Source organism: Bemisia tabaci, chromosome 1 (assembly GCF_918797505.1).
Source record: "Bemisia tabaci chromosome 1, PGI_BMITA_v3".
Lineage (NCBI taxonomy): Eukaryota > Metazoa > Arthropoda > Insecta > Hemiptera > Aleyrodidae > Bemisia > Bemisia tabaci.
Window position 1 is genome coordinate 41,160,840 of NC_092793.1, and position 22,045 is coordinate 41,182,884.

At 40.7% G+C, this 22,045-nt stretch overlaps 1 protein-coding gene across 1 annotated transcript in view; it reads left to right on the plus strand.

Annotated features, from left to right (window-relative positions):
* Positions 1 to 22,045, plus strand: part of LOC109038396 (uncharacterized) — a 150,255-nt gene that overhangs the window by 68,101 nt on the left and 60,109 nt on the right. The window contains exons 3-6 of the mRNA XM_072306432.1: positions 1,053 to 1,364; positions 4,112 to 4,391; positions 16,751 to 16,904; positions 20,603 to 20,776. Coding sequence (XP_072162533.1) covers positions 1,053 to 1,364; positions 4,112 to 4,391; positions 16,751 to 16,904; positions 20,603 to 20,776 — 920 coding nt within the window. The remainder of the gene's footprint in view (positions 1 to 1,052; positions 1,365 to 4,111; positions 4,392 to 16,750; positions 16,905 to 20,602; positions 20,777 to 22,045) is intronic.

Below are 22,045 nucleotides of genomic sequence, written 5' to 3' on the forward strand. Positions count from 1 at the left end.
TTTATTTTTACACCAGAGAAAAATTTTTTAGAGGTAACACTTTTCGGATTTCGAAAAAACCAAAAATAGGACACACCCTTGAGTCGGGTAAACGGGCGAACTCCTGCGGAGAGATCTCTCTACAGAGTGACTGGGTACGCACACTCTGGAGAGAGTCTACCCTTAACGTGAGACCGACATCGGTGTCTCTCCATCGAGTTCACCTGCTAAGCGAGAACGTAGCACAGACTCTCTGCAGCAACACTCTCTCTAGAGAGAGGCTGGATCCGGTCTCAACGACAACGCATGCAGACTCTCAAGGGAAGGACCGCTTGGCCGGCGGATTCGGCTGTGCGCTCACGAGAACTTCCCGGAAGTGGAAATCAGGGGAGTTGCGGGGATGGCACGGGCCAATGGCACGCCAAAAGACGATATAAATTTATGTGGTTTACGTCGCGGATGTTCTCTGGAGAGACGGAAACCGGGAATCTCCTGCCGCGGTGGAGCCGCACTGCGAGCGTCCTTACCCATGCCTGTGTAGAGACACCATTGAGGTTTAGTTTCTTCATCCGTCGACAAAGGATCTTGATCTAGTGGTCTGGTACCGGGCATTGACCGATGCGATGCCCGGTCCTAGGCTAGTGGTCCAATCAGACTGCCAAAAATGATCGTAGTAGACCAGCACCTCGAGCTCCAGTCTGCCCGTGGCCCACCTGCCGACCTCACTCAAGTGTCCGCAAGCCGCCATTTTTAGGTAAACACACCCCACGCTATACAACTTTCACGATTACGTTACAAGTGAATTAATTTCTCAGGAATTGACGTGTGATAGGAAATGACACAGGCCCGTAACCTGTGAAAGTAACGAGAAACTGAATAACGAGTGCAGATAGAATTTTGACTTTTATTCTGAAACCGAAAAACGCACAAAACAAGCGGCTGGACGCCATGACAGACTGGGTGCTCGAGAGCCGTAAGAAGGGTCACATCCAGGTGTGATAGCTAAGGGTTAACATACAGCCAACCTAAACCTACAACATTTTGTAATCGTCCACCTTACTGATACTTTCCAGGGAGATCGAGGAGCTTTACGTGGCGAACAACGCTCTTTCTTCGTTTCCGGAGTCGTTGTATGTTTTGCCGAGTCTACGGACATTGGACCTGAGCCACAACCGACTTCAGCGGATGTCTCCCACTGACTTAGTAAACGTCACTAGCCTAGCTCAGCTTCACCTGGCACGTAATAAACTTCGCAACATCAAAGAAAACTCTTTCCGCGACCTACCAAACCTCACCATTTTGGACCTGGAGAGCAACGAGTTGGAGTTCCTCTCACCACACGCCATTCGATCACTCCCCCGCCTCAGAGCAGTCTCCCTTGCCAGGTACTTTACTCCTCACTGGCAAACTCACAGCTGTCAAACTCTTTTTCATAGGTACTTCTTCCGTTCGTATGTAGGGGAGACTGGGGCAACGAGTCTCACTTTTTTCATTTAATTTTTAAATTGTTTTTAAAGAGGTTTAGGAAGTTTGTTTTCAGGTAATTACTCCTGGTTGAGACCTAAAACCTCTGAAAGTTCTGTTTAGTAATATAGTTATCATCAATAGGGAATTTTTACAAATTATTCAAATTTTGAGACTTACCTAGTGCCCCAGTACCGGGTGCTGTGTCTCAACCTAAGAACTTAGGCTTTAGAGTTGAAACAACTTTTAAAAAAACGCATCAATTCTGAACACTTTTTATTGCCTCACAACAGCTTGCAGGTAAAAAAAAAAGATTGACTTCAGAATGAATGTTGTTCACGCATGTGAATATGGCCTATTCATTTTAAACACAGCGTTAATCAAACCAAAGAAAGTATAATATAAAATAGCCCAAAATCATAAATTATTTTTAGTAAACGGTATACAGAGTGTCCTAGACCACCCGTACCAGGCCTTTTTCTCGATTGATTTAGCTCGCAAGGAGTCGAAGACCGCGGAGCTGACTAGTGAATCGACTCCAAGGAATCTGAATTTCATGGTCCGAAAACCCCTCGAACCCTCCTGGTGGAGGGAAGACGGGAGAGGCCACGATCCTATTAGTCGGGGTTCCGGATAGAATTGCGATTCGATTGCAATAAAATCGAAAAGTACGGAAAATTCCACACGATATTCACCCCTTAAAATTAAAAATTGGTCCTTTCTAGGCCCCAAAATGATTCCTTAAAGAGGTGGACAGTGGACCCCTCCATAATTTTCTTTTGGTCGCAAAATTGACGTAGATTCTCCTGAAAAAGATGGTTCCCCAGGTAATCGACTTCGAGGAATCCGGTTTTCATAGTTCCGAAGCCTCTCAAGCACCCCTTGGGAGATAAACGGGGGGGGGGGGGAGGCACAATTTAAAAAGTCGGAGCTCCCTTCCGAATCGTAAACTGATGGCATCCAAATTGAAAAGTGCAACGAATTTGAACTTTGATTGGCGTCTGGGACTTCAGATTGACCCAATTAACGCTCAAAAGTATCACCCTTTAAGAGGGAGCGGTGCCCCCTCCACAAATTGCTCATTGGTCGCAAAAATGACGGGCTTGGACCGTTTTTCGCGTCTATCCTTCGATTGGTATCGCCCTTCCCCTCTCAGATTTCCAAGATGTCAGAGGAGCTCCAAGACCATAGAATTCCAATTCCTTGATGTCAGTTCACTAGCATATCATTTTATTTATTTATTTATAATTTTTTTTGTTGAGAATCTACATCAGTTTTGCAACAAATGAGCAATTTGTGGAGGGGCACCGCCCACCTCTTTAGAGACAACTTTTGGGCGTTGAGTGGGTATAAATCTAAACTCCCAGGTGCCAATAAAAGTTCAAATTCGTTACACTCTTCAATTTGGATGCCATCAATTTACGATTCGGAAGGGAGCTCCGACTTTTGAAATGGTGCTCTCCCCCCCGTTTATTTCCCAAGGGGCGCTAGGGCGGCTTCGGAACTATGAAAACCGGATTCCTCGAGGTCGAGTACCTGGGAACCCATCTCTTTCGGGAGAATTTCGGGATTTTAAGGGGTACTTAAATTTTACGTGAAATTTTCCGTACTTTACAATGTTAATGCAATCGAATTGCAATTCTATCCGGAGCCCCAACTCATAGGATCGTGACCCCCCCCCCCCTCCACCATACCCCCCCTGGAGGGTTCGAGGGGATTCGGGGCCATGAAATTCAAATACCTTGGAGTCGATTCTCTGTTCAGCTCCGCGGTCTTCGACTCCTTGCAAGCTAAATCAAACGAGAAAAAGGCCTGGTGCGGGAGGTCTGGGACACCCTGTCGTTGAGGTGAGTAATGGTGCAGAGGAGAATAGAAATTCAATGACTCTTCGCAATGGTATTGAGACTCAATTCCCCGGTAGAAGTCTCAAAATCGCGAGAAAATGAGATGAGATGAGACATTGAAATGTTTTAATAACCCTAAGGTTACGTTGCTTTGAACATAAAAAGGAGAATTCACTCGCACTCATTAGAGGTCGGTAAAAAGAAAAATTCCCAAATTTTTAAAAGATTACCTAATTTTCTTCTCTCAAAAGAAAAACTCGCCCCCAGCTCCCCTTAAATCTCCCTCCATCCTCTGCACTAACTTCCGCACCTACCTCCATTCATACTCGTAAATCTGGCCTCTCTCCATCAAAATTGCGATAGGTTTATTTTACATACAAAGAACACACTGGTAGAGAATAACGCATAACGCGAGAATATCGCGGTTTCTGCTTACGACCGATGGATCGCTAGTGTCGATGAGACTCGGTGTCACGGTCTCCCCTAGGAAATCACGTATCTCAACTCAACTTTTTTAAAAACATCTCCTCAGATGATTCTTTTAGCTTTGTGAGAGTACCTATACAAAAGAAATTGCTGTGTAAAAAGCGACACTCTCGTGGAACTCTGGGAATTCAATGTTCAAATGTGGCCCAGTTACTAAGTACGTTCAAATGTGGGCGTCCGGAATTAACCCCGTTTTTAGGATACATCATTCGAGAGAGGATACAAAAACAAAATTTGAGACATCCTGTTTGAGCCATTCCTGGATCAACCTCACTCCTCTATTTAGACGCTATTTCGAACAGTACATTGTTGATATTTTGTCCTGTTTCTTTGGTTAGGAACAAACTGAGGAGCTTGCCTTCGGCGGCGCTGACGAACCTCCCAGAGCTGGAAACACTGGAGCTCCAGGAGAACTTGCTGAGTGACATCGCAAGTGACGCTTTTACGGCCACGCCGAGAATTCTCATGCTCAACCTCAGCCACAACCAGCTCGGTGGTATGGAAAAAGCTGGCCTCCAGCCCCTCCGCTCCATCGAGCTCCTTGATCTATCCAACAATCTCATCTCACACTTCTCTGCCAAGGCCATGCCACCCATGGACTCCCTCATCATGCTCAAGGTAAGTTCTTTCTGCCCGTTTGTGACTTTCATAAAGCCTAAAAAAGGGAGCGTATCAGAGATGAACCCCCCCCCCCCCCCCGACTCGAAATTCTAGCAGGCGACAAGGATTATCGATTTCTTCATATTTTCTACCAAGTTAAACGTCGATATAACCATTCGGACATACCTAGTGGTGAGTAGTTGCAGCTATCAATCACAAATTCCTATGTAAGATGTCATATTGACCGTGTAAGTCCGCAACCAAGTACCTCGTTTCGGTGTTTGAAAATCTCCGCTCTTACTTTATCTTTTTAAAAGAGAACAAATCCCGAAATCTGGACAGATCGCGATGTATCTAAACAAATCTCAATTTTTTTTTTTTTTTTTTTTTTTTTTTTATTTGCACAATAATCAAAGAGGGTTATACAAAATCGGCGATTTTACCCCCCTCTTGGATTTTGCCCGGAGTTGGATATGTTGCTCCCTATCACAAGACACGCCTTTTTCCGGCGTTGGCAAGTTCACCCGCAATTTTTCCCGCGCGCTACAGCGTTGCCAAGTTGAAAACAGGCAAATTCCGTAAGAGGCGTTAAAATTGAGCTATGAAGTTGCGGTTTTAACGAAAATTCTCTAAAATTGCGTACTTATAGGAAATGACCATCAATTTAATGTCGCATTAATTTTAACATGCATTGTTGCCAATTTTTCGATTTTTTAATTCGACTAATTTTACAAATCCGCAAATTCCCAAAAAAGCTATCTTCAAATTTGAATAAAAAGTTGTCTAATCGATAGTTCGTTCGATTCCGCATCCATCGATATATTATAGCTTGCTGGGCAACTTTTGGTTTGCGAGATATCATCAGTTTTGTAAACAGCTTTATGGAGCGACGACTCTTTTTGAGTCCGGGCGGATAGAAATGTTAGCCTCCAAAAACACAGGTCAGCATTAATTCCATGGTTTCCTATGTAATTTTTGGCGCTGAATCCGAATTTGACCATTTCATAACAAAATTGTCATCAAGAAGTTGCCAAATTTGGCAAAAATGGCTTAAAATCGGCCTTTTTGGCGGATTATGGCCAGTGACATGCCAGGAGTTGATCAGACGACAAAATTGGTTATTTCCACAGTTAAAACTCGTTGAACTTTCTACAAGCTGAGTCAAATTCTTTCTGCTCACGGCAAAATTAAACGCGCGACAAGCAGCAAACTGTAAAAAAGACACCAAAATCGGCGCTTTTTGCGGTTTTTGTCCTAAGTTTCTTGTTTTCCGACTGAATGAACATTTCTTAGGAAAATATGAATTACACAGAGTGTAACGATAAACTATTGTATTTTTACATACATAGATAGGAGCTGCTTTAACAGCGGTCTCTCGCGCCCCGCGACGCCTAACCGCCATAGTTCCTTGTCCTCTCTCAGGTCCTCAGTGATTTGGAGCGCCTTTGTTCCTTTTTAAGCCTCTTATTGCCCTTTCCTGGGCGGCTTCTTCACTTTGGTATTGTTACTTTTTTCTATTAAACTCCATTTTCTCAGAATTATAAAATAAAATTGTATACTGAATATAGGGCGATGAATAATAACGGTCAAATACCGCCAAAATTCAACGATTCTACGTAATTTTGGCAATATTGCACTGCGTCTTGTCTTGTTTTAATGAAGTCAGTCTGAGGAGTACATTTTATTCGTTAATTTTTAGCGGAAAGTTTTCCATTACTGTTTCAAAATGTGATTTATTGACACGATTCGACAAAACTCATTTTTTATGATTTTTTCCTCTCTGGTATAAATACCCTAGTAATTAGTTTTTATCTAAGTTGAAAATTAAATTATTCTACAAAAGAGTATTATTTTGCACGAGAGATACATTTAAATAATTTAAAAATAAGAAGTGAACAAAGAATATAGGACAAATATCGAAAAAACCAGCGAAAATTCAAGTATTTTGTTTAAGCTTGGCAACATCGGAATATGTTCGATTTTATTTTACTGTTCATTTTTATTAAATTCTGCTCATGTTGTTCATTACTTTAGTCACGAAACATTCTCTTAATTGGAAAACAAGAAACTTAGGACAAAAACCGCCGATTTTGGTGTCTTTTTTACAGTTTGCTGCTTATCGCGCGTTTAATTTTGCCGTGAGCAGAAAGAATTTGACTCAGCTTGTAGAAAGTTCAACGAGTTTTAACTGTGGAAATAACCAATTTTGTCGTCTGATCAACTCCTGGCATGTCACTGGCCATAATCCGCCAAAAAGGCCGATTTTAAGCCATTTTTGCCAAATTTGGCAACTTCTTGATGACAATTTTGTTATGAAATGGTCAAATTCGGATTCAGCGCCAAAAATTACATAGGAAACCATGGAATTAATGCTGACCTGTGTTTTTGGAGGCTAACATTTCTATCCGCCCGGACTCAAAAAGAGTCGTCGCTCCATAAAGCTGTTTACAAAACTGATGATATCTCGCAAACCAAAAGTTGCCCAGCAAGCTATAATATATCGATGGATGCGGAATCGAACGAACTATCGATTAGACAACTTTTTATTCAAATTTGAAGATAGCTTTTTTGGGAATTTGCGGATTTGTAAAATTAGTCGAATTAAAAAATCGAAAAATTGGCAACAATGCATGTTAAAATTAATGCGACATTAAATTGATGGTCATTTCCTATAAGTACGCAATTTTTAGAGAATTTTCGTTAAAACCGCAACTTCATAGCTCAATTTTAACGCCACTTACGGAATTTGCCTGTTTTCAACTTGGCAACGCTGTAGCGCGCGGGAAAAATTGCGGGTGAACTTGCCAACGCCGGAAAAAGGCGTGTCTTGTGATAGGGAGCAACATATCCAACTCCGGGCAAAATCCAAGAGGGGGGTAAAATCGCCGATTTTGTATAACCCTCTTTGTACAGAATACACTTATAGACATGTTAAAATGTCTTTTAAAGCTTAGCTTAACTGTAAGAATAACTTACTATAATAATTTTACATTTTATCTTAAATACCATACTGCCTCTTTACAGTGAGGAGATGAGAAAAGTACACTATTATTTCTGTAAATAAAAATGTCTTTTTGTCTTATCGATTATCGTCTTCTATTCTATTTTATTTTATTGAGACTACGGTCGACCGTCACCGGCCAAATACCCAGGAACCCCTGATCCATCCGAAGGTATGGGGGGGCACGCTTGTTTTAAGGAAAAAATTTTGAAAAGCCCTGGATTCCAAGCTCATAAGGCTTACGTCTTTTCAGTCTGCGACTGCATCGATCCCATTCCAGGAGCGCGAGCGCTTCCTGGTTGGGGTGACGGTGCAATCTCATCTCGTACGCAGAGTACATCTTGGTGATGTAATCCTCCACAGATTCAATGTTGAGGTCAGCGCGAATATCTGCATTCCTCTCATACCACTTTGCTTTAACTATACTTCTTAAGATCTTCATTTGCATGACTTCTATTTTATCTAGATTTGACTTGGCTGCGCAACCCCACAATTGGCAACCATAACTCCAAACTGGCCTCAACATTGACTTGTAGAGGAGCAACTTTAGATGTAGGGAAAGTCGAGATTTGCGCCCCAAGAGCCACTGCATGTTCGAGAATTTTAGTCGCAGCTGAGCGACTTTTTTCTTAATATGAGCGCCCCATCTGAGCCTGGAATCCAGGTGGAGGCCGAGATATTTTGCGATGTTATCGTTAGGAATCTGAGTTTCTCCTAACAAAAGGGGAATGTGAGTAAATGGTCTATTAGTAAAAACGACTTCAACCGATTTAGACGCATTTAATTTTGTCTTATCTTTTTTAGTCCATTTATTAATTTTGTTTAAGTGAGTTTGAGCAGTAAAACGTGCCTCCCTGTAACTTCGAGACGAAGCTAGCACGAGAGTATCGTCGGCATAAACTCCCAATTTCCCCCCTCTCCCAGACTGTGGGATGTCTGTGGTGAAAAGGGAATAGAGTAGAGGGGAAAGACAGGAACCCTGTGGAACCCCTGCCCTTATAGGTCTGAAACTTGATGTAGAATTTTCGTATCTTACTCGAAATTGTCTTCCTGAAAGAAAAGAAGACAGGAGATCCACATGGTTACATGGGAGCATTTTATATAGTTTCTCAACAAGACGCTCGTGCCAGACCCGATCAAATGCCTGAGCCACGTCCAGAAAAACCGCCACACAGTATTCTCCCCTTTCAAGAGAATCCTCAATAAATTTGGTGACACGATGTAGTTGGTCCACAGTTGAATGTTTAGCTCTGAAGCCAAACTGAGCATCAATTATGAGGTTTTGTTTGTTAACTATTTCATTCAATCTTTTTATGTAAAGTTTTTCAAAAAGTTTGCTTATTACGGGCAACAGTGAAATTGGTCGGTAAGACGCAGCTTCATTAGGGGGTTTATCTGGTTTTAAGAGAACAAAAATTTCTGCCGTTTTCCATTGAGATGGGAAGTATTTGCATCTGATAACTGCGTTAAAAATTCCGACCAGTTTCATGATTGCCTTTTTCGGGAGGTTTTTCAAAATTATACCAGATATTTTATCGAAGCCAAGGGCTTTTTTGGCTTTTATCTTCCCTTTAATTTCCTTAATGATCTCTGAAGGGGAGATAGATTTTATCTTGACTGGTGGTATTTTTCTAAACTTTTTCCGGGGTTTTGATGTTGACACCTCCCCTGCACCTGTGAATCCGAGTCTGAGCTGCTAGTTGGAACATCATCTGAATCAGAAGAATCTGGTTCTATCTCAGAGTGAGGTTGAAAGGCTGCCTCGAAATGGTCAGCTAATATTTCAGCTTTTTCTGAATCTGAATTTGCCCATGAGTTATCTGATTTTTTAATTGGAAATTTCAGGAGTTTAGGCTTTTTAAGGTAATTTGTTGCAGCCCAGAGTGAGTAGTCTTTATCTGCTTTTGCTGAAAGAGAATTTATAAAATTTTCAAATTTGTAGTTGAGAAATTCTTGGGTGCGTCTTTTAACTATCTTATTAAGTCGATTATATTCAGCTTTGTCTACTGGGAGCTTAGAGTTCACTGCAGTACGTTGCGCTTTCCGTTTCGATCTAATTACTTTTAGCAATTCTTTGGGAATGGTATAAGGTTTGGAGTTGTTTATTGCTATAGGAGTGTTTGCTTTTGCACAGATTTTTATTTGTTCAACCAACAGCTCAGCCTCCCTATCAATATCTTCTGGAGAAGTGATTGGAACGCCATTGTTGATCATTTGATCTAAATCTTGTCGGAATTTGTCCCAGTTTGTTTTTTTAGAACATATCATGGGAGGGCGGTCTGCCAGGATAGGGTTTGTAAAAATAGATAAAGAAATTTTAGCATGTCCAGCTAAGGGAGGGGGTAAAGTATCACATGTTGTTTTATCAATTAATTCTAAATTATTATATACAAAAAAGTCTATGAGATCAGGTAAATGTTTCGGATCGTATGGGAAGTTAGTTGGTTTCCCTGGGGTAATGAAATTACCATTTGCCAGGTTAACCGCTTCTAGTATAGACGATCCCTTGGGGTTTGAAATTCTAGAGCCCCAACGCGGATCCTTGGCGTTCCAATCTCCACCGATCAGATAGGAGATACCCAGTTCACCTAAAAAGTCAGTGTACTCTTCAGTAGAAATAGTGTTTTTGGGCGGCGTATAAAGCGACGCCACATTAAAATCGCCGAGGCTTGTCTCGATTCTAATCACAGCACTCTGAAAGGCTGCTGTTTCAATAATTTTTATTAAATTATGTTTTACCTTTTCTTTTATTAGAACCGAGGACCCACCTCTACGTTTATTTGCAGGGTGCATCGCATTATACATCCTGTACCCCACAAAATACCTTTTGAAATCGTTTTTGGTGAACCAGGTCTCCGACAGGAGGGCTATGTCCACATCAAAATCCCTTAGCGTGACATTGAATTCCTCGGCCTTCGTCCGCGTCAAGCCGCCGCAGTTCCATGCCATAAAATTTAATGATGATGAGGCGTTTGTAGATTGTGTGCGTGAATGTAGTCGCACTATATCATCGTAATCAATGACTTCATCATTCTGCTCAGAAAAAAGAGAGTCATCATTATTTTGGATAAAAGACAAAGAGACATTTTCATTAGAATTATACATAAGAAAGATACAGAAATATGATTCATTTTATTTATTGGAACGAGCTTCCAAACGACCGATTTTCTCATTCAGAAGTTGAATTTGCACACTAAGTGCCTCGATTGTTTTTAAAAGTGTGCTGATGATATCAGCTTGATTTTGTGGAGCGGACTCATTATTTTTATTGCCAGACACCGCTTGAGCAAACGACTTATCAAGAGGTTTTGACTTTGAAGTCTTAAGTGTTTTATTATTTCCTAGTTGAGGGAAATTTTTCCCGTTTTTTCGGGATTATTTTTTGATTTTAACTGTTGTTTTCTGGCAACTTGAAACTCCTTTGCGAAGGGACATCCTCGGTAGCTGGCTGGATGCCCAATAGCACCGCAGTTGATACATTTCGGATTAGAAATTCTACCTTTGTAGATACAATCAGCAGATAGGTGTTTGCCAGCACATTTGACACAACGGGGAGTTTTAGCACAGTAGTTGGCCGTGTGCTGGAAGCCGCAACACCTTTCACATTGTGGCACAATAGCCGGGTTAATTTTAATGGGTTCAATTTTTACCATAGTGTGGGCAATTGATTTTATACCATGAATTTTTTCAATAGATTCGGAGTGATCAAAATCCAACTGATGCACTGGTATTTTAATCAGTTCGTATTCTTTTATTTCCTTCTTAGGAGTGAGGTTTTCAGGATTAGGTTGATCTTGTGCTTTAGTCTTATCAGCTAGAGCAGATTTTTGGTTTGTTTTTTCTATGCGCTTCCTCATACAGGTTGCATTTTTAATTTTAAAATTTTTATTTAAAAGGTCTTGTAAGATTTCTTCTTCAGGCATAGAAGGGGGAAGGCCTTTGCAGATGACCTTAATATTTCTGGTATTTTTATTAGCATGCGAATACCATTGTACATTGTTTGAGTTTAAATTTTCTGTGATTTGTCTGAATGCATCCTCTGAAGAAGGATTTACCTTCCAGGTTTCGCTTCCGACAAATCGCAGAGTGTATTCTTCTTTAGGGGAAGCTGATTTAATGATATTTTTAATATCTTCATAGGTTTTTAATCCCACAACTTTAATAGGAGGAGGTGGAAGAATTTTGGTCTTAGAGTTAATATTAATATTGGTATCACTAGAGTTTGACTTATCATTAGGTAGCTTGGTTGAAGATGAAGTTTGGGGGTCCTGATCACTGGAGTTCCCTCTCTTCCTCTTTTTCCTCAGTTGTCTGTATGCCTGACGTTTTGCACGGTATTCCGGGTCAGAATTGGCGTCTTCGGAGAGAGAAGCGTCATCGTCCTCCAGTGTGGCGATTTCCATTTCCTCATTGCAAAGGACGTCGAATTTGTTCCCTGTTGGGATTGGGTTTGATTCTGGCAGAGTAGAAGCACTTGAAACTTGATTGTTTGGAGTGTTTTTGGAAACATTCTTAGTAAATTGGGTAATTTTAGCTTGCCCATTTGACTTACTAGATTTGGTTAAATCCTTAACTGATTTAACGTTTGTGTCTTTAACTGCAGTTTGAGGGTTACCTGCTTTCTGCTGTTCTTTAACTTCGTTAATTTGAGCTTGTAACGATGCAATCACTTCGTCTTGAGCTAAAAGTTTTGTGGAAACGACACAGAGTTTATTTTCAAGCACTTTATTCTCTTCATTAAGAGTTTTAACTAAGTTTTTAGATTGAGTCATAAAGTACTTAACATTTTCTGAGACGCGGGTATCATTCACAATAGGATTTAAATCTGCCTCGAGCACTTGTTTAATTATAGTGTTTTTATCTGGAGGTTTGTTAACATCCTCAGATGTAACCTTTTCGTTTTCTACCCCCGCCATTGCAGGGGTAGGATGGAAAATTTAGGTTTTAGGCCACTTTGTGATTTTGAGGTTAAACCTTGTTTAGATGAGAAAACGAAGCTGCCACGGCAGCGGTGAATTCACTGATTATCAAGTAGATAAGATTGGAGCACTGAACTGGGAGAACGACCGTTCCGATGGGCTTATCAGACAGCACTGAACAAATCTCAATGTGTTTAACACCTATTTGACAAATCCCGAGATGAAAATAAAATTCGGAATTTGCCTAGACGAGTCGCGATTTGGCCAATACTATTTTCGACAAATCCCGAAACAAAAAGTTAAAGCTAATGAGAAGTTAAAATTATTCCTTACCTTAGAATATAGCATGAGATAGGTAGGCAGTCTGTGTCGTCGGGCTACGTGTTGCTACTTCAATAGATTCCTTTACGTTTGTCGAACTTAATTTTAAGGATTGACTAAGTATAATTACTGTACCTAACTAATTCACTAATTTAATATCATGAATTTAATACGAGGAGGAACCAAGAAAAAACGGAATTTTGCTGCAACCTGGCAACGATGGAAAATATTCGGGTTCCACTGCTAGGAGGTGTAATTAGGAGTTTTAAAGGGTCACTAGGCCAAATTTCAACGTCGTAACGCATTTTCTCTTATTTTGGCATGACTTGGTTTAAGGGGTTCGTCGAGTTCTGGCGAGTTCGTCGTTTTTGAAGATGGCTCAATTTCAGTAACAACACTTAGCGCTCAAGTTTTTCTCTTTTACACGACGAAAACACGACTTTCTCTGTTAACCTTTTGAATTGCTACTACTGGAAGACAAGGCACATCAAAAACTTTAGTGTGAGCACGGTTTTTGCTTTAAAAATGGTGCTGTAACGCCCGAAACCCCTGTATATGGCTCCAAACCGCCATCGCCATTGGATAAAACCGATGCAAATAATGAAAAAAAAGTGCGTTTTTGTGAATTAGGGTGGTAATAGGGTGGTTTAATTAACTAGCAGAAATCACTTGAATGTAATACAGAAATATTCAAAACATTGCTGTGAAAAATTTGGGCCTAAAACGCGTTGTTGCCGAATTGATCCCCCATTCAGCGTTCTAGCCGGCGACTGCCGCTGGGCGTCCAGTCGAAGTTCGAACAATAAATCACACTCTAAAACGAGGGACAACGTATGTCACGAGTGAAATATGTCCCCTATAAGATTCACTCCAAAAAATTGACAGAGTTCGCCGTGCATTGCCCGTGAAAACCACCCATCTTCAAAAACGACGAACTCGCCAGACAACCCCTTAAACCAAGTCTCGCCAAAATAAAAGAAAATGTGGTACGACGTTGAAATTTGGCCTAGTGACTCTTCATAGCCTCTAGTTACACCATCTAGCAGTAGAGCCCGGATATTTTCCACCGTTGCCAAGCTACAGCAAAATTCCGGGTTTTTTGGGTTCCTCCTAGTATGACTAAGAAAATAAGTTACTATTTAATTAATTTTTTAATAATTACTTTTTACATTAAATTAAGTTAAAACAAAACAGATAACGCGTTATTTTATTCTTGTAAGGGAGAAAGGCATGGCACTTTGAATTGCGGCGACTTTCCATTTGCAGATGTTGGAGACATGCATACTTTTGCAGTTACACATAAAAAGCCCCGGTCCGCCAGTATGGAGGCTTGCAGACTGGAAGAGCGAATACTTATTTATTTTTCTTCTGGAATGTCCTCTGCCTTTAAAAATATTTCCTTGCACTCGAAAATTTTATTTCGTGAGGAAATGGACAAACCGACAAACCGACAACCGGTATACGTTCCCGCGATGGACAGTTCGCAAAAATTTACTTATAACTCATTGATGACTTATTCTCATAGTCAAATTAAATTCATGAAATTAAATTAGTATACTAGTAGTAAAATTAAATTAGCCAATTAAAATAGTTACGGTAATTAGATAAATAAATAAATCGCGATTTGCCTGCGGCCAGTTCGCGATCCGTCTGGACAAATCAACTCAGAAAAAGTTTCGGAATTCGTCCAAAACGGTGTTGGCCAAATCGCGATGTCTCTAGAGGTGGTATTTCCCATAGGTTGGCAGCATGTAATGGCAGGGAAATATGTCTCTTCGCCAGGGTCAAGCCGTTAGGGCACTCTTTGTTTGTTCTTGAATAAACTCGCTGTGATAACTTCTTCGCTCGTTCTTTCGTTATAGCTCTAGACAAATACCGAATTTTATTTTCATTTCAGGACATGTCAAATAGGAATACGTTTCATTTAGCCACAGCTCATTTAGCCACGTGGTAAAATGCAACAAAAAATGTTGCATCTTGCCACAGAGATTAGGTGCTATGTGGCTAAACGAAACAAGAAAAATAGTGTGGCAAACGGGGCAAAGTGCAACAAATTATGTTGCAGTTATAGCCACATGGCCGAAGGATAAAACCAGGTATCTCCATTGCAGCGTTACCGGACCTAATCGAAACGAACTTGACCTAGCCTAACCTAACCTTACCTAACCTAACCTTACCTAATCTAAGGAGGGAGAGCTGGATGCTGTAGTCAATAATTCCTTCGAATATTTTCCTATTAGTAGATTTTCATGTATTTCAGCGTAAAGTAGAATCAGTATTGCATTGGTCACTAGTGGAAGATGGTAAAATTATTTTAAAAAAAAAATGTTTTCAATACATACGAATGGTTTTTTATACTTTTTAATCTATTCCAGATCTTCAATAAAATCACTTACACTGCAGTAAAATAAGAATGGGAGGATAAATAACAATTTTTTTTGCTGAATTTGGTAGGCCATTTCAAAGGCTGTGGCTAACTGCAACAATTTTTGTTACATTTAGCCGCACTGATTTTTCTTGTTTCATTTAGCCACGCAGCACCCTAAGTTTGTGGCAATTTGCAACAATTTTTGTTGCAGTTCGCCACGTGGCTAAATGAGCCGTGGCTAAATAAACAGATACCGTCAATTAGGCTTTGGACGAATTTTGATTTGTGTAGATTTCGGGATTTGTCTACAACAGCGACATCACTCCTTGAAGTTCTCGCAGATTTTTTTTTTTTTTTTTTTTCCAGGAAAGAAAAATCACGGCAGTTTTCAAGATTTGCCATTGAGTAGTTTTTCACTAAAAAAAGAGTATGACAGACAGTCTGCCACGTCGCACACCGAGGTACGAGGTTGCGGACTTACACCGTCAATATGCTGATCTAAATGCAAAAAAAAAAAAAAAAAAAAAAAAAAAAAAAAAAAAAAAGGAAAATCCACGAGTAAGTACATGAATATAATATGGTTGAAGCTAAAACTCAAGCAACATGAAGAGAGGTGTGTAAGTACGAAGGTCGTAGGTACGAAGACTTACCTTAAATTTACCGTGCAACATAGGTACCTAGTCTCTTAAAAATGTTGAGATGAAGCATTTAACGACAGATTTAGGACTTATTTCTTTCTTACTTCGCAAACTACACCGGTAAAAATTACAGATTATGAACATCCGACGCCATTACATAGCTTACAACGACGATGAGACACACACACACACGTACAAGCTTGAGAAGTATAAACGAGTGCTGCTCTCTAGCGTACCTACCTACATCAACATAATCAGCAAAAGGCTTCATCGGGCTCTTTATAGAAGGGTGTTCCTCTAAATCCACCTCCTCTTTGCGAGGGTCCAAAATTTCAGGGAGCGTCCTCAGCAAGTGGAGGTACGTGGTGTCACACTTTGGTGATCGGTACTCATATCATACTTCGGCTATTGGGGTAGTGGCTTCGCAACAAGTTTTCTTTCTCTCTTTTAGTTTAGGAGATATTGAGTAGGAAATCTTACTTTCTGGACGACCCTCGTGCATCAAAGGTCTTCTTTCATGGATACCATAGATGCCCAAATAATGGAAAATATGTAAAGCGCTAGAAATGTGTTAGGTACTGTCTTCTATAGTTGAGGAATGCAGGGAGAGCAAGAAACTCTCCTCATTAAGCGTTGTAAACATTTTACGATGAAAATTTCAGTCTTCCTGCGGGTCGATTGTTGAATCGTTATCGAATGCTTCTGATCGATAAATCCCTATCTTAACAATACTATATATCGATCAAGGTCATTCGATAACGATTCAACAATCGAGGAGCTGGAAGGTATTCCTTATATCAAGAGCCTTCGCAAACATTTAGACGCCTGAAATAATTATTGGAGTATCGACCTTCGGTTTAATAAGACCTCAGTTTTGGTATGAGACAAAATGTAAAAGCTCCCACAGTCTGGACAACGTACGGTGGTAAGATTTACATAGGTATCTATATAAAAAAAATTTTCTCATTATATCCTTCACCCTTCACTTATTTCTTAAAAATTGGAGAATCTCTGTGTTTTCCAATGATTCCTTGTAGGTATCCAATTCATGCAGAAAATGTACCTACCTACAACCTACATTTATAATCGCACTTTGCCTTGCCCTCCGGAACTTTGTTTTTCTGTGACAGCTTGACAACAATCGAATTTGCGGCATCGAGGGGAGCCCACTTGACCACATGTCACAGTTGCGATACTTCAGCATCCGAGACAACAAGCTGACGTCATTCCCCGAGAATACTTTTGGAAACTTGCGTACCAACATCGCCTCACTGGACATTGAAGGTGTGGATTTATCTTTCTTAAAGCTGCCTACTTTTCAAAAGATTTGGATGATTCAATTTTATAAGTTTTCAAACAAGAAATAATTTCAATTTTTCTTTTCCTTCCTTTTAATTTTCCGAACGTCTGAAGTTCAAAGTTCCTTGATCGAAAACTACGTGAACTTATTGAACCTACCTAATTGGCACTGCTGATTCTTTTCGCAAAATCTCCTTTGGTATTTGACGGATTTTTTTTTTCTTTAAGAGCTTCAGCTATCCTTTTAGGAAACTAAAGGCCCATGAAAAACTCGTGAAGTACCCACATACAGGGCGTCCCAAAAGTCCCTAGCCTCCCTGGTAACTTTTGAACGGTTGAAGATAGAAAAATGAAACTTGCGGAATGTTTCTATCTCAAAGGGGACCATTTTTTTTTTTTGAGGGGGGGGGGAGTCAAAATTTTTGTCCCTTCCTCAAGGAAAGTGGGGGGCCCCCAACTTTTTTTTTCAATTGACCCCTACCGTGTGATAGATCATTAGAAGAAACACCAAAAACTAAGAATTTTGGCGCAAACCGCAGATTAGTATCTTAATTTTTGACCGAGTTATGATAGGTCAAAGGTCAGATTTGACCTATTTTCAAAATTCGTGAAGTACCCACATACAGGGCGTCCCAAAAGTCCGTACCCCCCCCCCCCCCCTTGGTAACTTTTTAACGGTTGAAGATAGAAAAACGAAACTTACGGAATGTTTCTATCTCAAAGGGGACCATATTTTAGGGGGAGGGTCAAAATTTTTGCCCCTCCCTCAAGGGGGGTGGGGGCCCCCAACTTTTTTTTTCAATCGATAACCCCTACTGTGTGATACATCATTAAAAGGAACACCAAAAACCAAAAGTTTTGGCGCAAACCGCAGATTAATATCTTAACTTTTGACCAAGTTATGATCGGTAAAAGGTCAGATTTGGCCTATTTTCAAAAAATCATAACTCCGGTTCAAATTATCGTAGAGAAAAAATAAAACGGGAAAATTTACCGAATTAATTCAGAGAAGAACATTTTGAAACCTCGCAACCGAGAGAAATCGATTCCAAGTTTGCTACTCCGCTTTTGATGACAAGTGAGGAAACTATGGATTAAATGGAAACATTCACCCAACAGCGCCATTTTGTCAGGAGAGGTGGGTGAAAAGTTAATCTAATGGACTAAATGACACTACATTTCTACTCCAATTTGCTAACTGTTACTCCCTTTTACTGATGATCACTAGCTATTTCTGATTATCATCAATTTTAGGTACTGGATATTTTGTGATGCGGGGCAGAGGTGAAATTAAAAATCTGTTTATGATTATACGATATTAACTTCCTGCAGAATTGCAGGAACATTTCATGCAGGAGTGTTCCGACAAAATGGAGGAGAATGGGTGGTAAAACGGTCATCAAAAGGCCTTATGAAAAAGCGGTCATTTCCAACTTCGCCCTGATCTTCGAAATACTTTCAGGGTTGATAGAGGATCACTTTCGAAGTCCAAAACACTGACGAATTGAAATCAATTAATTACGGATAGAAGGGAAGGGGGGGGGGGTTAAAGATGAAACTTTAAACTCGCATTTCTCGTGAACAGTTTGTCGCAAAGAGATGATCTTAGTCAGTAAAATTTAGAGAAAACCACCAGCTTTCAGACGATGACAAAATTGGTCGATACCCACGGTCTGATCACCGTGCCTCAAGATTCGAGGATCTTCATGCGTGTAGAAGTGAAACTAGAAAAAATTCCTGGAGCCAACGCAGATGCCACGAAACCTCCATTCAAGTTGGCTAACAATTATATCCAGCACATGTTCGAAAGTATGCTCAAAAGGACGCGTTTTGCAAAGACTGATTAATGAAACATTGCGGTGAAACAACGAATGGCAATAATCGGGTCATAATATTAATGATTGAGAAGTCAAGAATCGATCCCACATCTTGAGATGTGAGGACGCTTCCGACGTTTTAGACGACTCGGCCACCGCTCCTCTAAAAGTCTACGGGGCGAATCTTGTGTTGATGAGGAGAGCTGATGCGCAGGCTACTCAGCCACTGCGTGACCTTCTCGACCACTGCGCATCCTCCTGCGCATAGCGGCAGCAGTCCCGGAGCATTCTGTAAATTCGCTCACTTTTATAACGTGATTTTAAAAGAAACCTGGGTCTTATTTCCAAAATCTGAATAGAGCGGGCTCATCTAGGGCCTATCATCTGTCGATTTACGCAAAAATCATGGAAATCGGCCCGGTAAAACGCTCGAACGAACTATGACAAAAAGTATAAATTTACATTGTTTAAATGGGATGATTCGCAACTTTACCACGTAATATAAAAAAACCTGGGTCATATTTTGAGAAACTGAATAAAACGGGCTAATCTAGGGACAATTGCCCGTCGATAGCCGCAAAAACCATGGAAACCGGCCCGGTAGAACGCTGGAACTAAGCGTTACCAGTTACGCAAAATTAGGAGGTCTCTGAGCTTATAGTATAGATTAACTTTTATCGCACAATCTGGCAACCCTTCCGGATTCGAATAAATGGTGGAATGAAGTGGAATCCTTCGAAGTTTTATAAGGAACTAGCTGCTGCAGCTCGCTACGCTCGCTTGCGCCGCTAGCCGGTGGCTTCGCCCCCTGGACCCCCAGTCACTTGTTCCGCGAGTGAATATTGGCTCGCCTCGCGAGCCAAATTTTGCTAGTACGAGTAATTAGAGGACTTCCTGGAGGCAAAATGATAAATTCAAAAACAAAGAATAAGAAACTAATAGTGATAACTACCTAGGTACTTCTAGAAAAAGAAACATCCTTGAAAAATAAAAAACACTTTGTGAAAAGTTAACGATGCGAAAGGGTGAACATTGTTACCGATTCTCTTGGAAGAACACATGAGCTGCTGTAAAAAAGTTAATTATGAATAAAACCTGTGCTGCCGTAAAAAGCAAAATTATCTTCTGAAAAATACACATCAAAATTATCTAATTTTCATGTAAAAAAAAAACTGAAGACAAAATCAAGAAAGCAAAACTCTAGACGCGTTAATAAGAAATCTGGACAAAGCAAAGACTCATTATGAGCAATGCGACGGAGGAATTGCGTAGCAGGTGTTCCGAGTCAGGCGGCATGCGGAAGGGAGTGATACTGCCAACTGCCATAGGACCCATGCCAGAGTAGAAGGGTGACACGTGTAGTGAGCAGGTAGGGATGGGTTTACGTGGAGAGGGAAACGCAAAATCAGAGGGTGGGAGGTCCCTCAACCATATGACTTATCCAGCGGCAAAGACGCAAATATTTCGTAATCAAATCGGGGTAAGTTTTGCAACGTCGTTCAACCAAGGGGTGTTGGCACATCTACAGCCTAAGAGCTTTCATTTAAAACAAATTTGAGGAAAATCGGTCCAGTAGTTTCCGAGATCGAATTAGCACAAACTGTCCAAAGTCAAAAATGCAAATATGTCGTTATCAAATCGAGGTAAATTTTGCAACGTCGGTCGCGCAAATCGAAAAACCAAGGGATATTGGCACGTCTACAGCCTAAGAGCTTTCATTTAAAACAAATCCGAGGAAAATCGGTCCAGTAGTTTCCCAGATCGAATTAGCACAAACTGTAGGAGGCCATAAAAGGCCTTAGGATATTAAATATATAGATAGATAGATACTTAATTTTGTCGTTGATGTTGTAAATCTCATTACAGGGAACCCTTTGCGATGTTCGTGCGGAGTGCTGTGGCTACAAGCCTGGTTGCGAGAGAGCTCTCAAGAGGGACCACGGTGTGCAGACGGATCCTTACTCAGAGATTTTCGGCTGGAGCGTCAAGAATGCCGGGAAGAAAACCAGGACCCGGGTCCGGGATGTCCTCCTCCTAAGGGTAAAACTATTTCTGCATATTTATTGATGACTAGTGACTCGCGCGTGCTTTGCGCGCTCCAATCCATGCGGACTGAACGACAACATCATTCTTCAGGAAATCCTACGGAAATATGAGTATTCATAATGGGGTCGCTTAGGGTCAAATATCACCAAAATATTTCAAATTAGGATACCAGCATGAAACTTGGTGAAAATGTAGTTTAAGGTACCTAGAATGAAAATCAGTCGGGACCCAAGCTGGATCCCCCATGGTTCCCCGTATTTTGGCCGCCATTTTCAAAGATGGCCGCCATAAGCTGATTTCCATTATTATCTCATTTTCCAGGCGTTCTAACTTAGGTACCCTTGAACATGAAATTTGGCAGGAATATACTTGAGTGTGTCTAGAATTTGGAAAAATTGACATTTAAGTCCAGTCGGCCATTTTACCCTTGCTATTGGCCGCCATTTTGAAAATTAGCGGTTTATCAGATTTTCGAGGCTGGGTTGTAATGAGATAAATGAAATTTGGCAGGAATATGCATAAACATATTGAAAAAAAAATGTATCGAGACCCAATGGTTCAGCTGGCCATCTTTATTCTGGATAATGACCGCCATTTCGGAAACTAACCGCCCAGTCCTGTCCGAGCCCTCCGCGGTTTCTCAGATTTGCGCGGCTGTTTTGCAGCTGGACGCGTGAATTTTGGCAGGAATATCCATGAGTGTGTTAAAAATAGAAATTCATTGAGGCCCGAGTTTGGTCAGCCATTTTACCGCCGAACTTGACCGCCATCTTGGAAAAAAGCCGATTGCCCTGTTCCTCCGAGGTTTGTCGGATTTTCGTGGCTGTTTTGCAACTCTCTGCATGGAATGGGCGATTATGTAGCATCGCGTCCATGATATTGGACTCCATGCTCACCCTTAATATACTTGCCTGCTCATCTCGTCCAAGATCTTGGACTCCATGCTCATCGCTAAACTTTTCACTCCTTTGCTTGAGCATGGAGTCCAATAGCAAGTAGACCTTTTTTAGTTTTAAAGTTCATCATGATAGAAAATCGTAAATTTCTCTGATCAAATCTAGCTTGAACTAACCTAACCTAACTCAACCTAACAAAACTAATGCACAATGTGTTACGAAAACACATTTTTTCGTCTTTATTTCACAAAAATTGTCTAAATGAACTTTTGGACCTTATGCTCTTGTCAGGAATACCTGCATCCCACAATTTTGGACGCTATGCTCACTTTGAATTATCCCTCATCAAAGTGAGCATGGAGTCCAA